Below are 18,309 nucleotides of genomic sequence, written 5' to 3' on the forward strand. Positions count from 1 at the left end.
TATAATATGTAATTTAAATTATAAATATGATAATGATATTATTAGTTAGATGTATTATATAATGTATATTAGTGTATGTAATATAATTGATATTATCAATTATACGAATAATTAGACATGTCTACTAATAGAATTTATTAATTAGTTATACTAAATTTACTAATACATTTATACTAAATTTCTAATTACACTTAATAGAATAACACTTTTTTCTCAAAAAAAAGCACAAACACAATAATGAATTAGTGATTGTATTTGTACCAAAAGTGAAAACTTAACTATTTTAGTTGTATTTATTTCATCATGTTAGATTGTATTCAAATAACTTTTGTTTGATTGTTTTTATGAGTTTCAATTGTAAAATTAAAATGAATAATAAATTGATGATGTGTTGATATTTTAGTACTTGATTATTTATTAAAATTTAACTATAATAAAATTTTATTAATCCCGTAGGAAAAATTTTATTAACCCTGCGGGGGCACCAGCGGGGGAAGCGGGGCGGGGCAGGGGGAGGGGGGGGGGTCGGGGGGAATTGCCATCCCTAATCAGAATGTTTTAGTGACGACGTATTGACAACTCCAATTCATCAAATACTACTATTCCACGTACGTTTATTCACTTCACTACTATATATTACTGTGGCCTTATTCCAAATTTGGTAGTATCGATCAAATTGGAAAGTCTTGTGTCCTCATATGATATGAGATGGTGGGGCTGGTAATTAAAATGAATTAGCACTAAACTTCCAACTTAGTAGCATGTGCACTTAATAGGTATACCATACAAAATCTCTACAACTTGTATCCAATCGCGCTATCATTCATCTGCGCACTCGCAAAAGGGATTTTACTTTACACGCCTTTTGGTTACTTAAAGCATGAATTGCCATCGCCACAAGCTTTGTGAGTTAGTTCAACGGTACCACTCAATGGCCGTGCTCTTATCATCTCAGAAGGGCACCACCAATACCACCTTTAAGCCTGAATAAGGGCGTTTACGTAAAAGAACCTTAGACTTTCACAGTTTTGGGCCTAGTGACTGCTAAGGCAATAAATATATAATGGACAAAGAGTAATCATTAGTGTCCGTCCACATTCTTTGAAAATTGACAAACCCATTTAAAATGCCGGTTGTTTTCAACCCATTGATAAAGCGTCTCCTTGAAAACAAACTGAAATCCCGCTTCTTTGATACAATCGGGCCAAGATCCATATCGAGTGATATTTCTAAACAGAAATCAAGTACTTGCAAAAAACATGATCTAGATTCTTTTGATTTCATTAAAGAATTTTCCAATAACCAATGGATGTTGGTGCAAGTAGAAGACAGGAAGACGCTTGCATCTCTTAACCATGAGGTCTCGGATTCGAAACTCTTGAAAATAGAAAAAACAATGTTGGAAGAGCTTCCCTGCAAGGGGCCCGATCTTGCTCGAATAGAATTAGTGGCAGACCGTAAAACGGATGCGAACACCTGTGAGTTATACCTAAAAAAAAAAAAAACGGGGTCTAATTTGATACACACATTACAATTACATTTATTTTTTAAATTATAGAGTGCATTTTTTTTTTCAAATTTAAGTTCACTTTTCCAGACCACCATCAAGTACTAGTTGGACGTTCTTTTCTTTTATTCTTTCCTTTTGGATCAGAAAAGTTCTTTTCTATGTCAGGCGAGAACGGAAAACACAAAACTCTCAAGAAAGGAATTTTTTGTCCAAGGATCTTAAGCAGGGGCAGAGCCAGATAAGAAAATCGAGGTTAATGAATCCCAAGTTTTTTCTACTTTCAGTTTTTGCAGCTAGATTTTGAAGAAATTTGTCTTTTAGAATATATATCAGAGGCAACTGCGATTAGAATTTATTAGAGATCAAGAGACGACAGAATTTCCATATTCAGGTACTTTGGGTCAATGAGGCCTTAGTTTGGTTACGCAACAGAAAGTGATTATCTGATATCCAGACTTGGGATAAAAATCCCAATTGGCAAAAATCTTAATTTTAGTTCTTACTGGTGTATGAGTTCTTGTTCATATGTAAGTTTACTGGCCGGAACTGAGACTTTTCAGCAATGCCAATATGCTGATTTCATCACTGTTGAAATGAACCTGGAAACTGGAAATATGACTCTAAATTGAGGAATGAAACAAATTGCATTTACATTTGCATGCATGTAGTAATTGCCAGCACCGAACTTCTGTCAAATTCGGCAAGTGGATAAAATAAACCGCTGTTCATGGGGGTGGGGTAACAGTTTTTTAAACCGAGAAGATAGCAATGCCAGTAGTTATTTATGGACCAGCTACTTAATTTACTGGAACATGGCTCTTGCCTCTTGGCTTGGGTAGAAATAGACACTGTGCCCATTGCCTTGCTGAGAATGTATTGATGTTATGTGCGCCCACGTATTCAACAACTGTTCTCCCTCATCGTTTCACGAATTGATTCATGACGCGAGAGCTTTGTCAATTTAATTTTAGAGTTTAGTCATTCACCAACGGGTATTTACTATCACTATTGTGTTCGTTGAAACTTGAAAACAAACAGTACAACACCAGTGCCAACTTAATCAAGTAGAAATTATAGCAAGAGGTCCAACAAAAACGGGGACTCCTACCACACAGGATCCTCAGTACTATTTTTTCTGTGACAATTCAGTGTGATTTCTATATTTATGTCAAATGTCCTGTTCATTTAATTTATCAAGTGTTGTTTATTTAAATTTCTTCTACCATCACGTGATAAGTGGAATTGGCATTGGATTTGACACCGAATAGTGACACAGAGAGGGATCCCAACTGATCTCCTACCCGCCCTTGTGCATTATGATAAGCAGTAAGCTACTCCAATCCAATACCTTACCTGGCAGTTCTATAGTATTAACTATTAACGCCACCTGGTCCAGAGTTCAAAGTGTTTCACTTGAGCGATCAATATAGCAAATTCATGCGTTCAAGTTGATTACCTCACTGAATCAGATTATTCCTTCTACTCTTAACCAGTGCCACTTTGAGCCCCAACTCATCTGCATGCTATGGAATTCAGTGGGGAAAGAACTCTTTGGAGTTTTGTGGATGAGGAGAAAAAGAACATAAACTTGCCAAGGAGACTTTCATTTGGAAACCAGGAGCTTGATTCTCATTTGGCTTCCGCAAGAACATCTTGTGCTTCTGCCGCATCTTTCCCACTCTGGCCGATGAGCCCTGAGACCCCGTGGACCAGATCTCCGTTGCATGCATCCGCATCCCCAAACTCATCTCTTCTCTACCATTGTATAGCCTCTCTCCATCGCAGTGAAGGTAAAATCTTCTCCATAGCCGCATCAAAAGGCTTTGTCTTCACTGCGTCAGACAGCAGAAGGATCCATGCATGGAAACTTCCGGATTGCACGGAGATGGGATACATCAAGGCTAAAGCTGGGGGAATTCGAGCCATCTTGGCTCATGGGAAGCTGCTCTTCACTGCGCACGGCGACCACAAAATCCGGGTTTGGGACATGCCACCAACAGAAAACTTTCAACACAAGAAAATCACCACCTTGCCAAGAAGATCTTTCCTGGTGTATGCTAAAATGAATATCCATAAAGACTCTATATCATGTATGGCTTACAACCACATGGAAAACCTTCTGTACACAGGTTCCTGGGACAAGACAGTTAAGGTGTGGAAAATCAGAGAAAAGCAATGCCTCGATTCGTTCGAGGCTCACGAAGGTAATGTGACTGCAATTGTGATAAACCAAGAAGACGGCTGTGTTTTCACGGGTTCTTCAGATGGAACGGTGAAAATATGGCGAAGGGTTTACCGTGAAAGCTCCCACATTCTCACAATGACCCTAAAGTTTCAACCATCACCGATAAATGCCTTGGCTTTGAGCTCGTCACCTGGCGGTTGCTTCCTCTATTCTGGCTCGTCGGATGGGCTCATAAACTATTGGCAGAAGGAGAGAATGTCCGGGAGGTTCAATCATAAAGGATTTTTACAGGGTCACCATTTTGCAGTTCTTTGTTTAGTGTCGATTGGGGGCTTGATCTTGAGCGGTTCTGAGGATGCCACCATAAGGATATGGAGAAGAGAGGACGGAGATTCCTTCCATTCATGTCTTGCGGTCATTGATGGCCACCATGGGCCAGTGAAATGCTTAGCGGCTTCACTAGAAACCGCTGATGTATTGATTCGACTGTTAGTTTACAGTGCTAGCTTGGACCAAACTTTTAAGGTATGGCGAGTTAAAGTATATCCAGCTGAGAATGTGAACTTGGAAAAGTCAGAAGCAAAGCATAGCCAAGTAGAAATGGAGTGTCAAATGAGTCCAGTACTATCTCCTTCATGGGTGGAGAGGAAAATGCAGGGAAGCCACTTTGAATAGGATAATGATAAAATACATGAACTTTACATGCATGTTTATCTGATAATCCTGTTAAGAATTTAGGTTATTGTAGATGACAGCAGTGTACGTAGTGTCCGATAAGATCTAGTTTCAAGTAGAAATAGAACTGCAAAATATTGAGTTTATACTTGATTCGTTTCATATCTTTTCTTAGTTCTGTGTGAGAATCTAGCTCCATTTATGCAGGCAGATTATGGTGCCATTTCAGTTAACCAAATACTGAGTATTTCTTGCTGCCTGGCCTGAATTTAAGAATTTAAGGTTGTGACTTGTGAGTGCGAGTTAAGCGTTCTCTGACATCTTTTACATCTGTTTGTAGCTTTATGTTTCCTGCTCAACAGTACGGATTTCGTGAGGATGAAGCCTCTACATCTTATAACTGTTCGAAGATGTACTTTGCCTGTGCTAACCTGTCAAATTGTGATTTGCAATCTAAATAGAGAGGTAGGAATCGAACCCGACCACTAGGAAGGACCTCAAATCGCTCAGCATCCCTACGGGGCGGGGGATGGCCGCTAGGGATGGCAACGGGACGGGGTTGGGGCGGGGGACCCCTCCCCCATCCCCCGCCCCGCCCTACAAACTCCCCCCGCCCCCGCCCCCACCCCGCTTCCCCCGCGGGGTTAATAAAATTTTTCCCGCTGGGTTAATAAAATTTTATTATAGTTAAATTTTAATAAATAATCAAGTACTAAAATATCAACACATCATCAAGTTATTATTCATTTTAATTTTACAATTGAAACTCATAAAAACAATCAAACAAAAATTATTTGAATACAATCCAACATGATGAAATAAATACAACTAAAATAGTTAAGTTTTCACTTTTGGTACAAATACAATCACTAATTCATTATTGTGTTTGTGCTTTTTTTTTGAGAAAAAAGTGTTATTCTATTAAGTGTAATTAGAAATTTAGTATAAATGTATTAGTAAATTTAGTATAACTAATTAATAAATTCTATTAGTAGACATGTCTAATTATTCATATAATTGATAATATCAATTATATTACATGCACTAATATACATTATATAATACATCTAACTAATAATATCATTATCATAAGTTTATAACTAATTAAATTACATATTATATATAATTATATTTTTTTTTTTGCGGGTGGCGGGGCGGGGGAGTACCCTCCCCCCGTTTCTAAACGGGGGGAAAAAATTCTCCCCCGCCCCGAGAGCCCCCGCGGGCAACCGCCCCCGTTGCCATCCCTACGCTCGGCCCACCATCCTTCCGTTCCGTGGGTGAATCCTCCGCTAAGGGGCCATACCAACTTGTACGGCATACATAGAAATTCATAACTCAGGGCAAATCACACCACCATCTAAGTCACCCCATTTTGCAACCGAATTTGTCCAAACACATCAAATGGTCCCCATCAACCCAGTCTACCAAATAGTACTAATTTTTCAATCAAATTTACGAGATGTTGGGTTTTCTTCATTCAATTAATGACAGCTAACCACCTCATTTTACTGATGGGAAGTGAAGGGTCCTCTAGAACGGTAATCTAGTTGCAGAACCTAATAAAATTTAAGCTAACAAAATGATAGATCGAATCACCAACAGGACAATAACTGCACGATGATCTGCTCCCGAATCCTGCATTAGAAACTTGGACGAAGCAAATTCTTCCAAACACGAAAGTGTTACCCAATCCCCTCGACACGAGTTCCAACAATTTTTTATTTGTATATTAGCTCAAGGGGATGATGGAAGACATTGTGGATAAACTAATAGTCGATTACAAAACACGCGATTATTAGATTTGGCATACTAGAATAGTCAATTACAAGACGTGTGATTATTTGATTTGTTGTGTATGTCACGTTAAAGAGAAAAGAACCTCAGTAGTCATACAAGTTCCAGCAAAAAATCAAACCGCATAAAATTTCTTTCCTACACATATTGAAGATTGTGCGTCACATCTTGGGTAAATGAGTATGAAGACAAAACCAGGTGAAGAGAAAATACTAAAAAAACACTTAAACAGCTAAAGAGGGCACAATGTTTCTTTAGATGCAGGCGAGCAATCTAATCTAATTGCGTATCTTCGGGAAAGGGAATAGAAGTGCAGCAATGGTAATAACCATTTTCATCAAACCGAAACCTTTCAGAAAGATGGGCTTCACGGATGACATACACTCCCCAATCCTCAGATCCGTATTGATCAGCAATACTTCGTGCATCAAAGAAATCAAACTTTCTTGTTCTCATTTTTCTGCAATTTATCACAACGAAAGTAACCTTTAAAAACGGCAAAATCATCAGGCTGTAGAAATGATCAAATACTCAACCATAAATAAGTTAAACTGATTAATTAAAAGCTTAGAAAGTAAAGCACCTTTTTCTGTGTCGGACATTCATCACAGTGGCATGTAACTGCATTTTAACGGGAACAGGTTATTGCTGCAACATTCTAAATGAAACTACGACAGCAAATTATTGAAGAAGCAGCAAATACATACTACTATAACAATTTAGTAAGGAAATATACCAAGCAGCACCTGGATAGAATGAAAGGTTTTCCGAGGGGGGGAAAAAAGAGATAAGAAACTCCAGTGCCATACCTTTAGCTTGTGTGTCGCATCTCTCTCAAGAACAAGACCAGCTTCAACAAATGCATCAATGATAACCTCTAACTTTGTTCAAGAAAAACACAATAAAAAAAAAAGAGCACTCGGTATAATGTTAAAAAATAATGATTTGGCAAGCCAACTATAATACTTCATGTGCAATGAGGAACAAAAAGTTAAATTGGACGACCAGAATATTTGGATACGACAAGCACGTAATAGTCGTTCCTCGCCACCAATTTCTTCAACAGGAGCATAGAGAACACGAGCTTTAGCAAAAGAACCCTTCATGCATTCCTACAAGAACATACACAAGAAACCTTATGCAGTTGTGAAGAACTAAACATATGATGAGCTTAAAAAAAGGAAAAAAAATAAAAATCGTCATCCTTTACTTTTTTTTTTTTTTTTGGGCTGCAGGGTGGTGTCTTTGGTATGAATCTCAATCTGGTACTCTCTCTAGTAAAGTAAGTCTATAATAACAATCATTCAAGTAACCCAGCAGTGTGAAATGTAATTGGGAATTGCATACGTTTAAGGAAAAAAAATAAAAACCGTCATCCTTTACTTTTTTTTTTTTTGGCTGCAGGGTGGTGTCTTTGGTATGAATCTCAATCTGGTACTCTCTTTAGTATAAGAAGGATTGGGATGTAAAGTAAGTCTATAATAACAATCATTCAAGTAACCCAGCAGTGTGAAATGTAATTGGGAATTGCATACGTTTTTTCTAATTTGCCTCAAGGATTTTTTTGCTTTCTTTCTGTTATGAAAAACTTCAAGAAGTTATGGTTTTCTTAACAAAAAATGTGTTTTAAACTCGTAAAATAATGATGCTCTGCGACTAACTTTCCAAGATTAAAAAATAAAAATGATACCAGGCCTTTAAGTTGAATAGAAACAGGCCGGCTGTCCAAGGCTTGGATTACTTCTGATGAAATGCTCTGCACGGCAGGATGTCTGTCATGGTCCACCACCAATGTAACTATCCAAACTCAAGATTATGAAGACAACCTTACCTGCAATACCTCGGCTGCAGCTCTAAGTAGGTCCTTGTTCCATAATTTCAGCATCAGTACAGTTAAGTGAAAAGTTTTCGGCCTAATAAATATGGATCTCTCAATGCCTGACTCTGCCATGTGAACACTACTTCAAATACTACTCAAAGATGAGAAGAAATGATATATGAAGATATATTAAGGCAAGAGAACTATTTGACCAAACACTGTCAAGCAAGAAAATAGTCTCGGACAAATATTGATGAATGAACATATAATCTGCGGAAACTTACAGGTAGACGCCAAGAACACCAAAGAAACATGATGACAAAATTTATTAATTCCATATGCCATAAAGACAGACTTGCATACCAGATACTTTTGAAGTCTTCTCCAAAGCAGAGGCCTTGGACATTTTAGGTGGGTAACTTGCAAGTGGTATGCTGGTGACACTCCTTCTAACATGTTCATTACCATCTCTGGCTTTAATTTCAATTGCATGTTTTGTTGCTTTATCTGCGTGCTGTACATCAGGTTCCTCATCTGATGTACTTGCATCTGAATCCACGGTTAGTATATCGCCTTGATCTGTGTCTTGGGTTCCTAGGATTGAATTCTGAAATTGGACCAGCTTATCTACCAGTTGAGGATGTATAGCCAATGGAAGTGAGACAAAGTGAGAGTAGTCAAGACTTGGGCTTTGAACTGCCTGTAGAGATCAGAGGCATACAAAAGCAATACGCATTACAAACTTAAGAAAAATAGAAGACTCCACTGCCTAGTTTGAATATTCTAGAGCCCAAAACAGATTCAAGAGAAGAAGAGAAAGACAACACATACAAATGAGGTGTGATGATCAGATGTAATAAAGAACAACAGCAGGAAATCTACAGACTTATTTGAAGACTGACAGAAATGACAAAAGGATATCTTTGCAGGATAAAATCATCATGTGGTTGCAGGTAAATAGGTAAACCAATTCATGTAAGATAATTTTACAAGAAAACAAAAAGAAACTCTCAGCAGTTTCCTTCAGTTTAGCTTTCTAAATCTTGCATTCAGTGTATATATGATAAACCAATTAAGGATGATGGAGGTTTGGGAGAAAAAAGCTGTGCACTAAGATGCCAACCAAATGTAGTAAAATGATAATAATTACTATAACAACTTCAGGAATATGTTCTAGCTGGTACTGACCTCATCAATAATGTCCAGTACTCTCTTGTGTGCTCTATCAACACTTTCAGCAGAATCACCTTCAATGACTGCAACATATGACTGTCAAAGTAAAAACTATGATACCCTTGTGAATTTCAGCAGTGCATCAGAAACTCCAAAACAAGAGAGTCCAATCCTTATAATGGAGGGAAAAAAAACAAAGAGGAAAACGCTTAAAACAGGAATTAAGACTCTGAGAGCCTGATGGTTGAGAAAAAGATTGTAAAGAGTGTACAACATGAGTGAGACTCTATTTTATCAGCTACCAAGGACAATTTTCTGATTCAGTTGTCCAACTTCAGCAAATATAAAAGGATTACTAGTGCATTATATGCCATCAGAGGCTAAGATTGTTGACCCTAAATCACAGAGCAAGATGTTCATCATATACGTTCATAACAGAAAAAGACTGAACTAAGTTGGTCAGATATAAGAAACCTACTTATAGATTCCTCCTTTTTGGAAGAAGGAAAGATAATTTGAACTCCCATCTCTTCCTCAACTTTTCGTTGTGTGGCTCCCCTGTAGGAGAAAATTTTTAGGAACACATAGAATGATAAATAATCTCAAAAGAAATGGACATATGCTTTCATACCCTTTTCCTTTGATAAAACGGATCAGTGAAGACCCCACCTACAGATTGTCAAATAAAATTAGACACAAGAAAGACGAGAAAACAAAACTACTAAATATTATGTTGAAGACAAATTGATACTTACCATCGTATAGTAGCAAATTAGTCATATGCTAGGAAAAGGATAAGAAGCATGTAAATAATTACACAATGCATATTAAACTTGTGATAAAATTTTGCTTGACACACGTACTTTAATGGTTAAAAACTCAGAACCCCTTATATTCAGAGGCATGCAGGAACCGACATGAATTTACAAATCCATAATGAAAGTTTGTTACTGCAAGCAACTTCCTACTGCTAAAACATATGCTCCCTAGGAAGATAAAGCAAGACCAGTTATGTCGGCAGTAGATATATCAGAAGCATACCTCTAGTGAAATCGAATGCTTTGCAGTTGAAGATATTGGCTCTATTGAAGCTGCATCCTTCTCAGATGAATTTATGGGTTCTCCTTGTAATCCTTTAACTTCATCACCAGATTTCACTGACCGAAGATTAATCTCTTGATCATCCCCAACTCTGACTTCATTTTCACGTTCAATTGTTGAAAGATGTGAAGAAATGCCATCCTGCACTTCTTTCACTTGACTCTCTATTTCATTCTTCTCACTACCAGCAACAACTGCAGAGTTCTCAGAATCAATCTTTACGCTGTTGCCTTCAAAATCTGTGCATTCACATCTAAAACCAGTCAATTGCCAGACGTAATTCCATTCTGGAGTGCATGTGTACCAATATCAGCAGTTCTAAGTTTCAAAGACAGATCAAGATCGGTAATTTCAACAAGTTTTTAGTAAAGCATCTGCAGCATAAAATAGATATTGTAAGAGCAAGGCAGGTACTTCTTCGGAACTTGGAAAACAACAGTTCATCTGATCAGAACACCAACACCACTTGGTCTCACACTTTCAACAAGTCACAAGTGTAGTCTTTTCACATGATCTTCAGTACAAATTTACCCTGCTACCTGCTCTTCACTTTCTCCCAAAGAAATTGAACAGCGAATAAATTCTTCATTTTTGTCACTTGTTAATTAGATTTTTTAACCCATCCGCGTTTCTAAAATGACAGAAATAAATTTTCCATAAATGATCATCTATTGGTCTTCCTAAGACAGCACCAAGCACCGTGAAGTGAACATATGAACAATTCCCAGGAGTTGATTGGTACAACATGAAGCAAAGTTGTAGTGTGACTAAAATCGACGTGGGAGGTAGATATACAAATATGCAATGAAAAGTGAACTTCAGATTCAGCTGAGAAACCTCACCTTGGCTGCTACTTGATTGTGTAGCCACTTGTCTCCACACACGGGAAACCTTATCTCGTCTTGTCCGGTCCATATCTGAATGTAGAAGTTCCCCAATATCAACGCTCCGCAACTTATGATGAAAAGAGCATCTCTGCCACATGAATTACCAGAGTCGGTTAATTCAGAAATTTGTACCACGAAAATTCATAATTTCAAATTTTTCTCTCCTCATTCCTCAAAATGAAACATAATAGTACTCATAACCTCACTATTCAGACCGTGTGAAAAAAAGTGTAATTCTAGCCATACGATTTAGATAATACATTAAATGAGAAAAAGACATGTATCTCCATTAAAGAACATCTTCAGCAATTTGTGAGAGGAATTCCAACCAGTAAGTGTCGTACGGAGTTAGAATTTGCAGAGAGTTTAGTGACTGTTCGAGCAAGGTCGGCTCTGCAGCGACAGTGAATTAGACATGTAATTAGAACCAATAACTCTGAATAATTGATGAATTGCAAGAGCTGTTAATATGTGCAGTTCAAAGGCGAAAGAGGTTGTCTTTCTGAATTTTAGTGGCGGAGTGAAGTTACGATTTTGCGAGTTTACCTAATGAGGGACCTGCAACTGCAAGCTAGCATTCACGAACGTCGTCGTCGTTGGCGGCGGAAGCAGCTGAGATGAGTGGGAAATTGGCACTTAGGTCTGATCTCTTGGTAATTTTATTTTTAATTTTCCTTTTGCTGTTTCCAAACACGTGTGAAGAGTTGGCCTAAAACTAATAAAATAAACTACAAAAATAAGAATAGAGAGAAAATAGAAAATTATTTTTTTATTATTTCAGTTGATCGCAAGTTGTTACGAAAAAGTTAGAACACCTCTGTATGTATATATATATATATAGATAATACGAGATTAAGGATACATGAATCATATTAAACATCCATTCACGAATTTAGTACTTCAAGTACATGAATTGAATAGCTCCATTAATGAACTAACGAATAACGAAAGGATTCACCTAATACACCAATGAATCTTGTCGAGAATTCATGAATCAATTTTCTCGAAAATACGAATGGACATTGTAAAAGTTAATTAATCCTCCCCTTAACATTTAAGTAGAAAAAAATTAAAGCTTGAATAACTTTTATGTAAAATTTTATCTTTTTTTTCGACTGAACAGAAGGCAGGAAACAAAAGAAAGATTTATGTATCAAGTATGTAATAACTTATGTAAACTTAATACAATGACCTTTAGTTATAAGAGGTTGGTTTTATTTATAAGCATTTGCAATTTGGAGATCCATCTAAAGCAAGTTGTGAGAATGATCTGGGAGTTGTTCGTGTTTGGATCAAAAGTAGACTCAATTATGGTATATTCACCCGTCCTCAGTGTTCCACTTGGTCACAAAAGCAGAGAAAGACCGTTTCTTAAATTCTCAAAAGCATACCTTAGATTGTGCGCAGAGTTGATGTAATGATTATACAAATCAATCAAATCCATGCTTCGACTTTATTAAAAGATTTTGCGCACTGAAAAAAAGTGTGCCGGTATACCAAGTCCTTTTCACTATCAAATCAAACAAATACCATACTTGGGATATTAGACTGCCAAATACCATCAGCTAAAGGCAGGAATACCATAAGAACCCTTTCTTTATTTTTGCAAGGAACCTCAAATTCCAGCTTATCCTCTACCTCTATTTTACAGTTCCAGAGAGCCATAACGGGCCTCTGTCAAACTGATGGTTTGCTTAGGAATTGCATTCAGGTGCAAGCACACTTCTGGAATATCTTATCTCCTCTCCGCGTTGGTGATCGTAGCCATTCTTGTGGGGTTAAGAATACTTTGTTACGGCGTATATCGGCTTTCGCATCGACGGGAGCCCAGCAATTATGGTTCTGATGCTGGGGTGGAGTTGCAGCAGCCGAGCAGCGGTCCATGGCAGCCTCCCCTGAGTTATATGATCAGGACAAGTTTGCCGGAGAGTAAGCTTGTGATCTTAGCTGCTGGAGATGATCAAGTTTCATCCGTGGCTCAACCCGTAACCTTTCTTCGCCCCAAATGATTGATTGGCTTATGTGTGATTCAAGAATCAAGCCTACCACCATTACTGGATGTTCCTTTCATGCTGATGGCGGCAATGAAGTGTTCATTTTTCAACCTCAAACTCAATTAAGTACCCAAGTACGTATACACCAGAAATTGATTTGTATAACCACATCGCCACCATTAATAATGCTAAATAGTTGATAAATTCACCGTTCGATTATTTGAAGGCCTCATTCCTGAGTTATAGGCTTGTTCCTTTGTGGGATTTATGCTCTACCCAATACTGAACAAGTGGGGTTTCGAATCATAATTGATTGGGAAAAGGTGGTAATATTCAATACACTTTGCTTTCTGTTGCGTCTTCCCTCATCTGAGATCCCTGGGGAAGGGGATCAAGTTGGCCCTTGTGAACAGCTTGCTGCAGTATCTCCCTTTAACCCTTTGAGCGAAATGTGGCAAAAGGAAGAAAAATCTATGGACCGACCCCATCATCTCCCCCCGTAGGAACTAAGAGATCACCCCAAGGACGCCTTCGGCATCCAGGGGTCACGGACCGACCATAGAACCATGTTCAATAAGTGGAACACATTAGCTGTCCGCGTTGGGTAGTAAGGGTCGGGAGGGCCTTAATCCACGATTCCTCCATCTTAAATATACACCTAATTAATACTACAACTTCTTTACTAGTGTCATGAAGCAGCAGGAGTGTGAATTTACTAGTCCATTCCTAAAATTTATCACTAGCATCATGTTTTTCCAAACAACAATATATTAACACCTTATCTCGGAACTAATCATTTTAAGCGTTTATTTTTTTTTCTTTTTTAAGTTTGAACAGAAGAAAAAGCAAAGCATCCAACACATACACGTACTCCGGGGTTCATAGATGAAGCAGGCAAATCTCATACTAATTCACAGTTGCTAGCCAGCACGAGTAAATCCAGTATTACTCCCTAGTCTTCTGTACATCTAAGCATTAAATTTGGTCGTCTAAACTTTGCTCTCCTGGTGTCCATTCCTCGAAGATGGGAAGAACTGAACCGTCATTATATATCTCCTTTTAGTCCATGGCATCTAAAAGACTGAAAACAGTTCCAGCGGGTTTTTTACCAGACGGGTGGGTCATTTTCCATTTCATGCAAGCTCAAAGTACTCGCAGTTGTTCTGTAGGGTACCTCGTGCGGTACTACTTGCACACTTGACCCGCCAAACTTTAAGGACTCCATCCAAACTTCCAGTGCAGATGGTACAACCATCATCAACCTCCTCATTGCCAGTCCCACAAGCAGCAACAAATGCTGCAACGCACCTGATCGGTCCTCTATGACCCAAAAGGACTGCCAAACATTTATGCTGACCCTCTGGATCCCTAACCCATACCCGGCAGCTGGAGTCAGCCGACCCGCTAACCACATAACTGGCCGCGGTGGCCAAGCACATTACCGCGTGAGTATGGCCTTGGAGGGGGCCCCCATATTGCAACTGCCCCGAAAACCAACCTTTTAGCCAATAGTGTATGTAGCCATCGGTGCACCCGCCGTAGAGGAACCCTCCATCCGCCGTCAAGGTCAGGGTTTTTACCGGGGAATACTTTGCGGGCAGGGTGACTGTCAGGGAATGTGGGCGGTCCCCGCTGCAAAAGTTGCGCCTCCACACCCTGACCGTGGCATCGTCGGATGCGGTGTAGAGGACTCCGTCGTCAGCTACAACTATGGCATTGATGGGCTCTCGATGGGCTTGAATTGTCTCCATGCATTTTAGATCAGATATTCTCCATACTTTTACTGTTCTATCAAGAGAAGCTGAGTAGAGGATGTCATCTGATACGTTAATTGCTAGTGATGTTATTGGTGCCGCATGTTTCATCTGTACGTTGCATGTATTGATCAATCTTTAGGGGCCAAAAAAGAGGGAAAAGAAAACTCAAGGGTTATGCATGTATGGGTTCAATTGTGAGCGATGTTTACCCGTCCATCATGTTGCATGCGTTGGTACATCTCTAAAAGAAAAAAAAAAGGGGGTGGAGAAACAAACTGCCTCCAAAAATATCATGCAAGATTCTCTAATGAGATCAAAAACAGAGTTGAGGGGTTGACACCTTAAAAAAAATAAAATGTAGTTAAATAGGAAAAATATATAAATATAAAGTAGGATAATAATTATTAATATATGCACATACATGTTAAGTTAGATGTGATTTTAGATATATTAACGAGTATATATTGAACATTCTTTTTAAAACAAAACCCTGTATATGCACAAGTTGGATACTCAGCATGCAGCACAAGTATTTAAGATGGAGGGATGGTATAAATGTTTGTAGAAAGGCCATAGTTGCATGGTAGATGAAAATTGTCTGCCATATTATGGAGCTCGCTCTGGACTTAGTTGTTTGTGCATTTAATTGCATCACCTTTAATTTGCTGTCCAAACCCAGAAAATTGCACAATAAATGGGAACGGATGAATCTATTGAATATGTGTATGAAAGCTTTGTTATGATTTCAACAAACAACTGCTATCTAGCTGATATATTCAGAAATATTTATGATAGTTAAGCTGATATTTGGAGGGTTAGGTTAGATGGCAAAAGCCTCTTAGTTAAAATTAAAAAAAAAAAAAAAAATCTTGGCATTATTGCACTTGAAGACACATATCGGGCCAATGTCTACATAATTTGCTTTTATGAACAAAAGAGGCCAATTCATGGCATTGAAGGTTTATACTACTTGTATCATTCTGTGGCTTTCCCGCCACCGGAAGACCCAAATTCCCAAATTGTTTGTGAAAGATAGGGAAGACGGCGGAGACGGGTGGGCATACGGGATACTTGATTACATAATGCACATAGTATATGATTCCATTTTTAATGATAATCTAGTTATTCTCTTTCTTATTGCAGTCGTTGAAAAAAGCTTTTTAATCATTATCCAAAGAAAAAAAAAAAGCTTTTTAATGGGAACTGGAGTCCAAAACTTGACTTTAATTAGTTTCAATCCTTGAAAGGCCCTAAAACTCGATTTCCCAATGGCAGATAGTTCCTGAAACAAGTAAAAGTCAAGACTCCTCCAATCATATGTTTAGACCCCCTGCATGCTTTTTAATCTCTTGTAAACGGCAGGCCTACAGTCTACTTTTTATTAATGAATTGCACTCTCATTATTTATTTTATCATATGGTCTAATAAATGAAATTCATATGATAAAAATGACAGTGGGGGTTTGCAATTAACAAAAATTGGAGTGCGATTGACATTTTTGCTTTTTTTTTTGGGAAATCCTGATTAGTAAATCATACAACGTAAGAAAATTAAACATTCAGTTCTCTAAAATCTTGTCATATGCCCAAAAAAAAAAAAATTTTTGATTTCGCATATAACAAAATTACTGCACCAAACCAGCTCGGTTCTTTAAAATAATAGAGTTGTTTTCAGAAACTATGCTACTTATAATGGGGTTAACCTAAAGTAGTTTAGCTCCCCCCAAAAAAAATTATGTTAAAGTGGACTGCCCAATTGTTAAAAAAAAGTGTAATGAGAGTCGAATATTAAGGATGGGTTCAGTTTTATTCTTATCCAGGTTTAGTAATTCATAATAGGAAAAGGTAGGTTTGGAATTCATGTCCGGAGCAGTAATGGAACCTATGCTGTTTTCTGCATTGCTATTTGGAGGTCTATTTAGAAGTTTTAAAGCAACTGTTGCTATGAATCTTATAAAGAGTCGACTGAAGCACGCGATCTTTGAAGCAACCACATAATCATCACCGTATTTCCATCCACATGAGGCTTTTTTTTTTTTTTTTTGTTGAAAACAGAAAAAATTAGTAGTAATAAAATCGTTCTGATCCTAATTAAGGACCGGTGTCCATGCAGAACACAGTGATATTTAGCACTCACACATGGCCGACCTATTCTACTCTCTTCAGATTAATTATGATATACAGTTGTATGCCAATTAACTACAACAATAAAAGAAAGCTTGAGTAATTATGAAGAAGAAAGATTACCATCTTATCTTTGCCGGTGATGTAGCTGCGGACATAACCTCCGGGCTTAGGAATAGTTGCTACTCGTACATGTTTTACAGCTCCTTCCCAGGTTCGGTGCCAAACCCGGATTTTACAATCGGCATACGCAGCGTAAACCTTATCATTCGATACTTGTAAGGAAACAACCATGTTGGCCTTGGACTTGAGCTGGCCGCATTCGGCGAACTCGGGCAGCTTCCATATTCGAATGATACTACCCTGGGAACCGGTATACACCAGACCATTGGACGCTGCGATGGACAAAATCTGGCCGTCCTTTTTTAGCACCGAAGAAATGCATCTGTAGATGGTGTGGAGATCATGGTCCTGCTTGGAGGACGTGAAGGAAAGGCGAGGAGAGGAAGGTTGAGAGAGGTAAAGGCGGGGAGAGAGGGAAGTTGAACTTAAACGAGGTGGGGTTTCAGCGAAGGAGGCTTCTTTATGGGAAATACTCCTGGAGAATTTGTTGGTGGCGTCTTGAGTTCTTATGGCTAGAGATGGAATATTTGGGGGAGAATCGGGACGGGGAGAGTCTAGTGATGCCATTTGCATCTCTCTTACTCTTTCTCTACTATTTTCCTTTCTTGATCTTGAATGGATGGATGGAGAGATGGTACGGGAATTATGGAGCTGGTGGAGCGTTACGGTAGTAGAACATTTAATTTATGTGCCATGCACAAATTAATGCTTCTACCAAGATTAGGCAAAGTCATCATGTCAGCAGCGTAATAATTATGGCAAAAATTCTTATTTCTTAATTCTCTGGAGGATGTGGTCTGTGTGAATGGTAGCGTGGGTAAGGAACGTAAAAGTTTTGTCACATGAAGTTGTGATAAGCATTTTTATCTTAGTTTTAGCACAGAACGTCGTGTGTCAATCTTTCATTATCTTAGGCCGGCTTTTATTTATTTATTTATGCCCAGGATTAGAAAGCGCAATTGCTACGCATTGTGCCATTGGCATTAGTGCTGTTAATCGAACCGAATCGAGTATCTAAGCGCCGAGCTCGACTCGTGATAAATTCGAGCCAGGTTCGAGCTCGCTCGACCGCGCGGGCGAGCCATGATATGCACTCGAACTCGACTCGAAAAATAGAAATGTGACTCGAATTCGAGTTCGAGCTCGACTCATTTATCACAAACGA

At 38.4% G+C, this 18,309-nt stretch overlaps 3 protein-coding genes across 5 annotated transcripts; 1 reads left to right on the forward strand and 2 right to left on the reverse strand.

The window, feature by feature from the left end:
• The first annotated feature begins 2,883 nt into the window (after positions 1 to 2,883).
• On the forward strand, positions 2,884 to 4,586 carry LOC113768704 (protein JINGUBANG-like). The gene has a single exon (XM_027313156.1). The coding sequence runs from the start codon at positions 3,036 to 3,038 to the stop codon at positions 4,368 to 4,370; it is 1,335 nt and encodes a 444-aa protein (XP_027168957.1). The 5' UTR covers positions 2,884 to 3,035; the 3' UTR covers positions 4,371 to 4,586.
• A 1,564-nt stretch (positions 4,587 to 6,150) lies between these two features.
• Positions 6,151 to 11,827, reverse strand: LOC113768121. 3 transcript variants are annotated; one of them, XM_027312362.1, is made up of 14 exons: positions 11,694 to 11,823; positions 11,477 to 11,540; positions 11,103 to 11,235; positions 10,201 to 10,499; positions 9,791 to 9,828; positions 9,638 to 9,717; positions 9,175 to 9,242; positions 8,350 to 8,686; positions 7,999 to 8,111; positions 7,858 to 7,923; positions 7,189 to 7,279; positions 6,977 to 7,044; positions 6,751 to 6,788; positions 6,151 to 6,627 (listed from the first exon to the last, which is right to left on the reverse strand). In XM_027312362.1, exons 1-14 carry the CDS (start codon positions 11,723 to 11,725, stop codon positions 6,441 to 6,443), a joined length of 1,614 nt encoding a protein of 537 aa, XP_027168163.1. In that variant the 5' UTR covers positions 11,726 to 11,823; the 3' UTR covers positions 6,151 to 6,440. The 3 variants fall into 3 exon arrangements, 2 of the variants coding, with proteins under 2 accessions (XP_027168163.1, XP_027168164.1); XM_027312363.1 differs by lacking the exons at positions 11,477 to 11,540; positions 11,694 to 11,823 and adding an exon at positions 11,408 to 11,476; XR_003468056.1 differs by lacking the exon at positions 6,151 to 6,627 and having other exon boundaries at positions 6,756 to 6,788; positions 6,977 to 7,042; positions 11,694 to 11,827.
• Positions 11,828 to 14,274: 2,447 nt separating this feature from the next.
• On the reverse strand, positions 14,275 to 17,711 carry LOC113767870 (protein JINGUBANG-like). Its single transcript, XM_027312073.1, has 2 exons — positions 17,145 to 17,711; positions 14,275 to 15,006 (listed from the first exon to the last, which is right to left on the reverse strand). The coding sequence occupies exons 1-2, from the start codon at positions 17,709 to 17,711 to the stop codon at positions 14,275 to 14,277; spliced, it is 1,299 nt and encodes a 432-aa protein (XP_027167874.1).
• Between the last annotated feature and the right edge of the window lie 598 nt (positions 17,712 to 18,309).

This window comes from Coffea eugenioides, chromosome 4, assembly GCF_003713205.1.
Source record: "Coffea eugenioides isolate CCC68of chromosome 4, Ceug_1.0, whole genome shotgun sequence".
Classification (NCBI taxonomy): Eukaryota; Viridiplantae; Streptophyta; class Magnoliopsida; order Gentianales; family Rubiaceae; genus Coffea; species Coffea eugenioides.

Coding starts and splice junctions, on each gene's coding strand:
- LOC113767870 (XM_027312073.1), bottom strand. CDS start 17,711: ATGGCATCACTAGACTCTCCCCGTCCCGATTCTCCCCCAAATATTCCA. Junction 15,007..17,144: donor TCACCGGCAAAGATAAGATG/GTAATCTTTCTT, acceptor TGCAACGTACAG/ATGAAACATGCGGCACCAAT.
- LOC113768704 (XM_027313156.1), top strand. CDS start 3,036: ATGGAATTCAGTGGGGAAAGAACTCTTTGGAGTTTTGTGGATGAGGAG.
- LOC113768121 (XM_027312362.1), bottom strand. CDS start 11,725: ATGCTAGCTTGCAGTTGCAGGTCCCTCATTAG. Junction 8,687..9,174: donor TACTGGACATTATTGATGAG/GTCAGTACCAGC, acceptor TGATCTCTACAG/GCAGTTCAAAGCCCAAGTCT. Junction 7,280..7,857: donor CTATTCAACTTAAAGGCCTG/GTATCATTTTTA, acceptor ATGTTCTTGTAG/GAATGCATGAAGGGTTCTTT.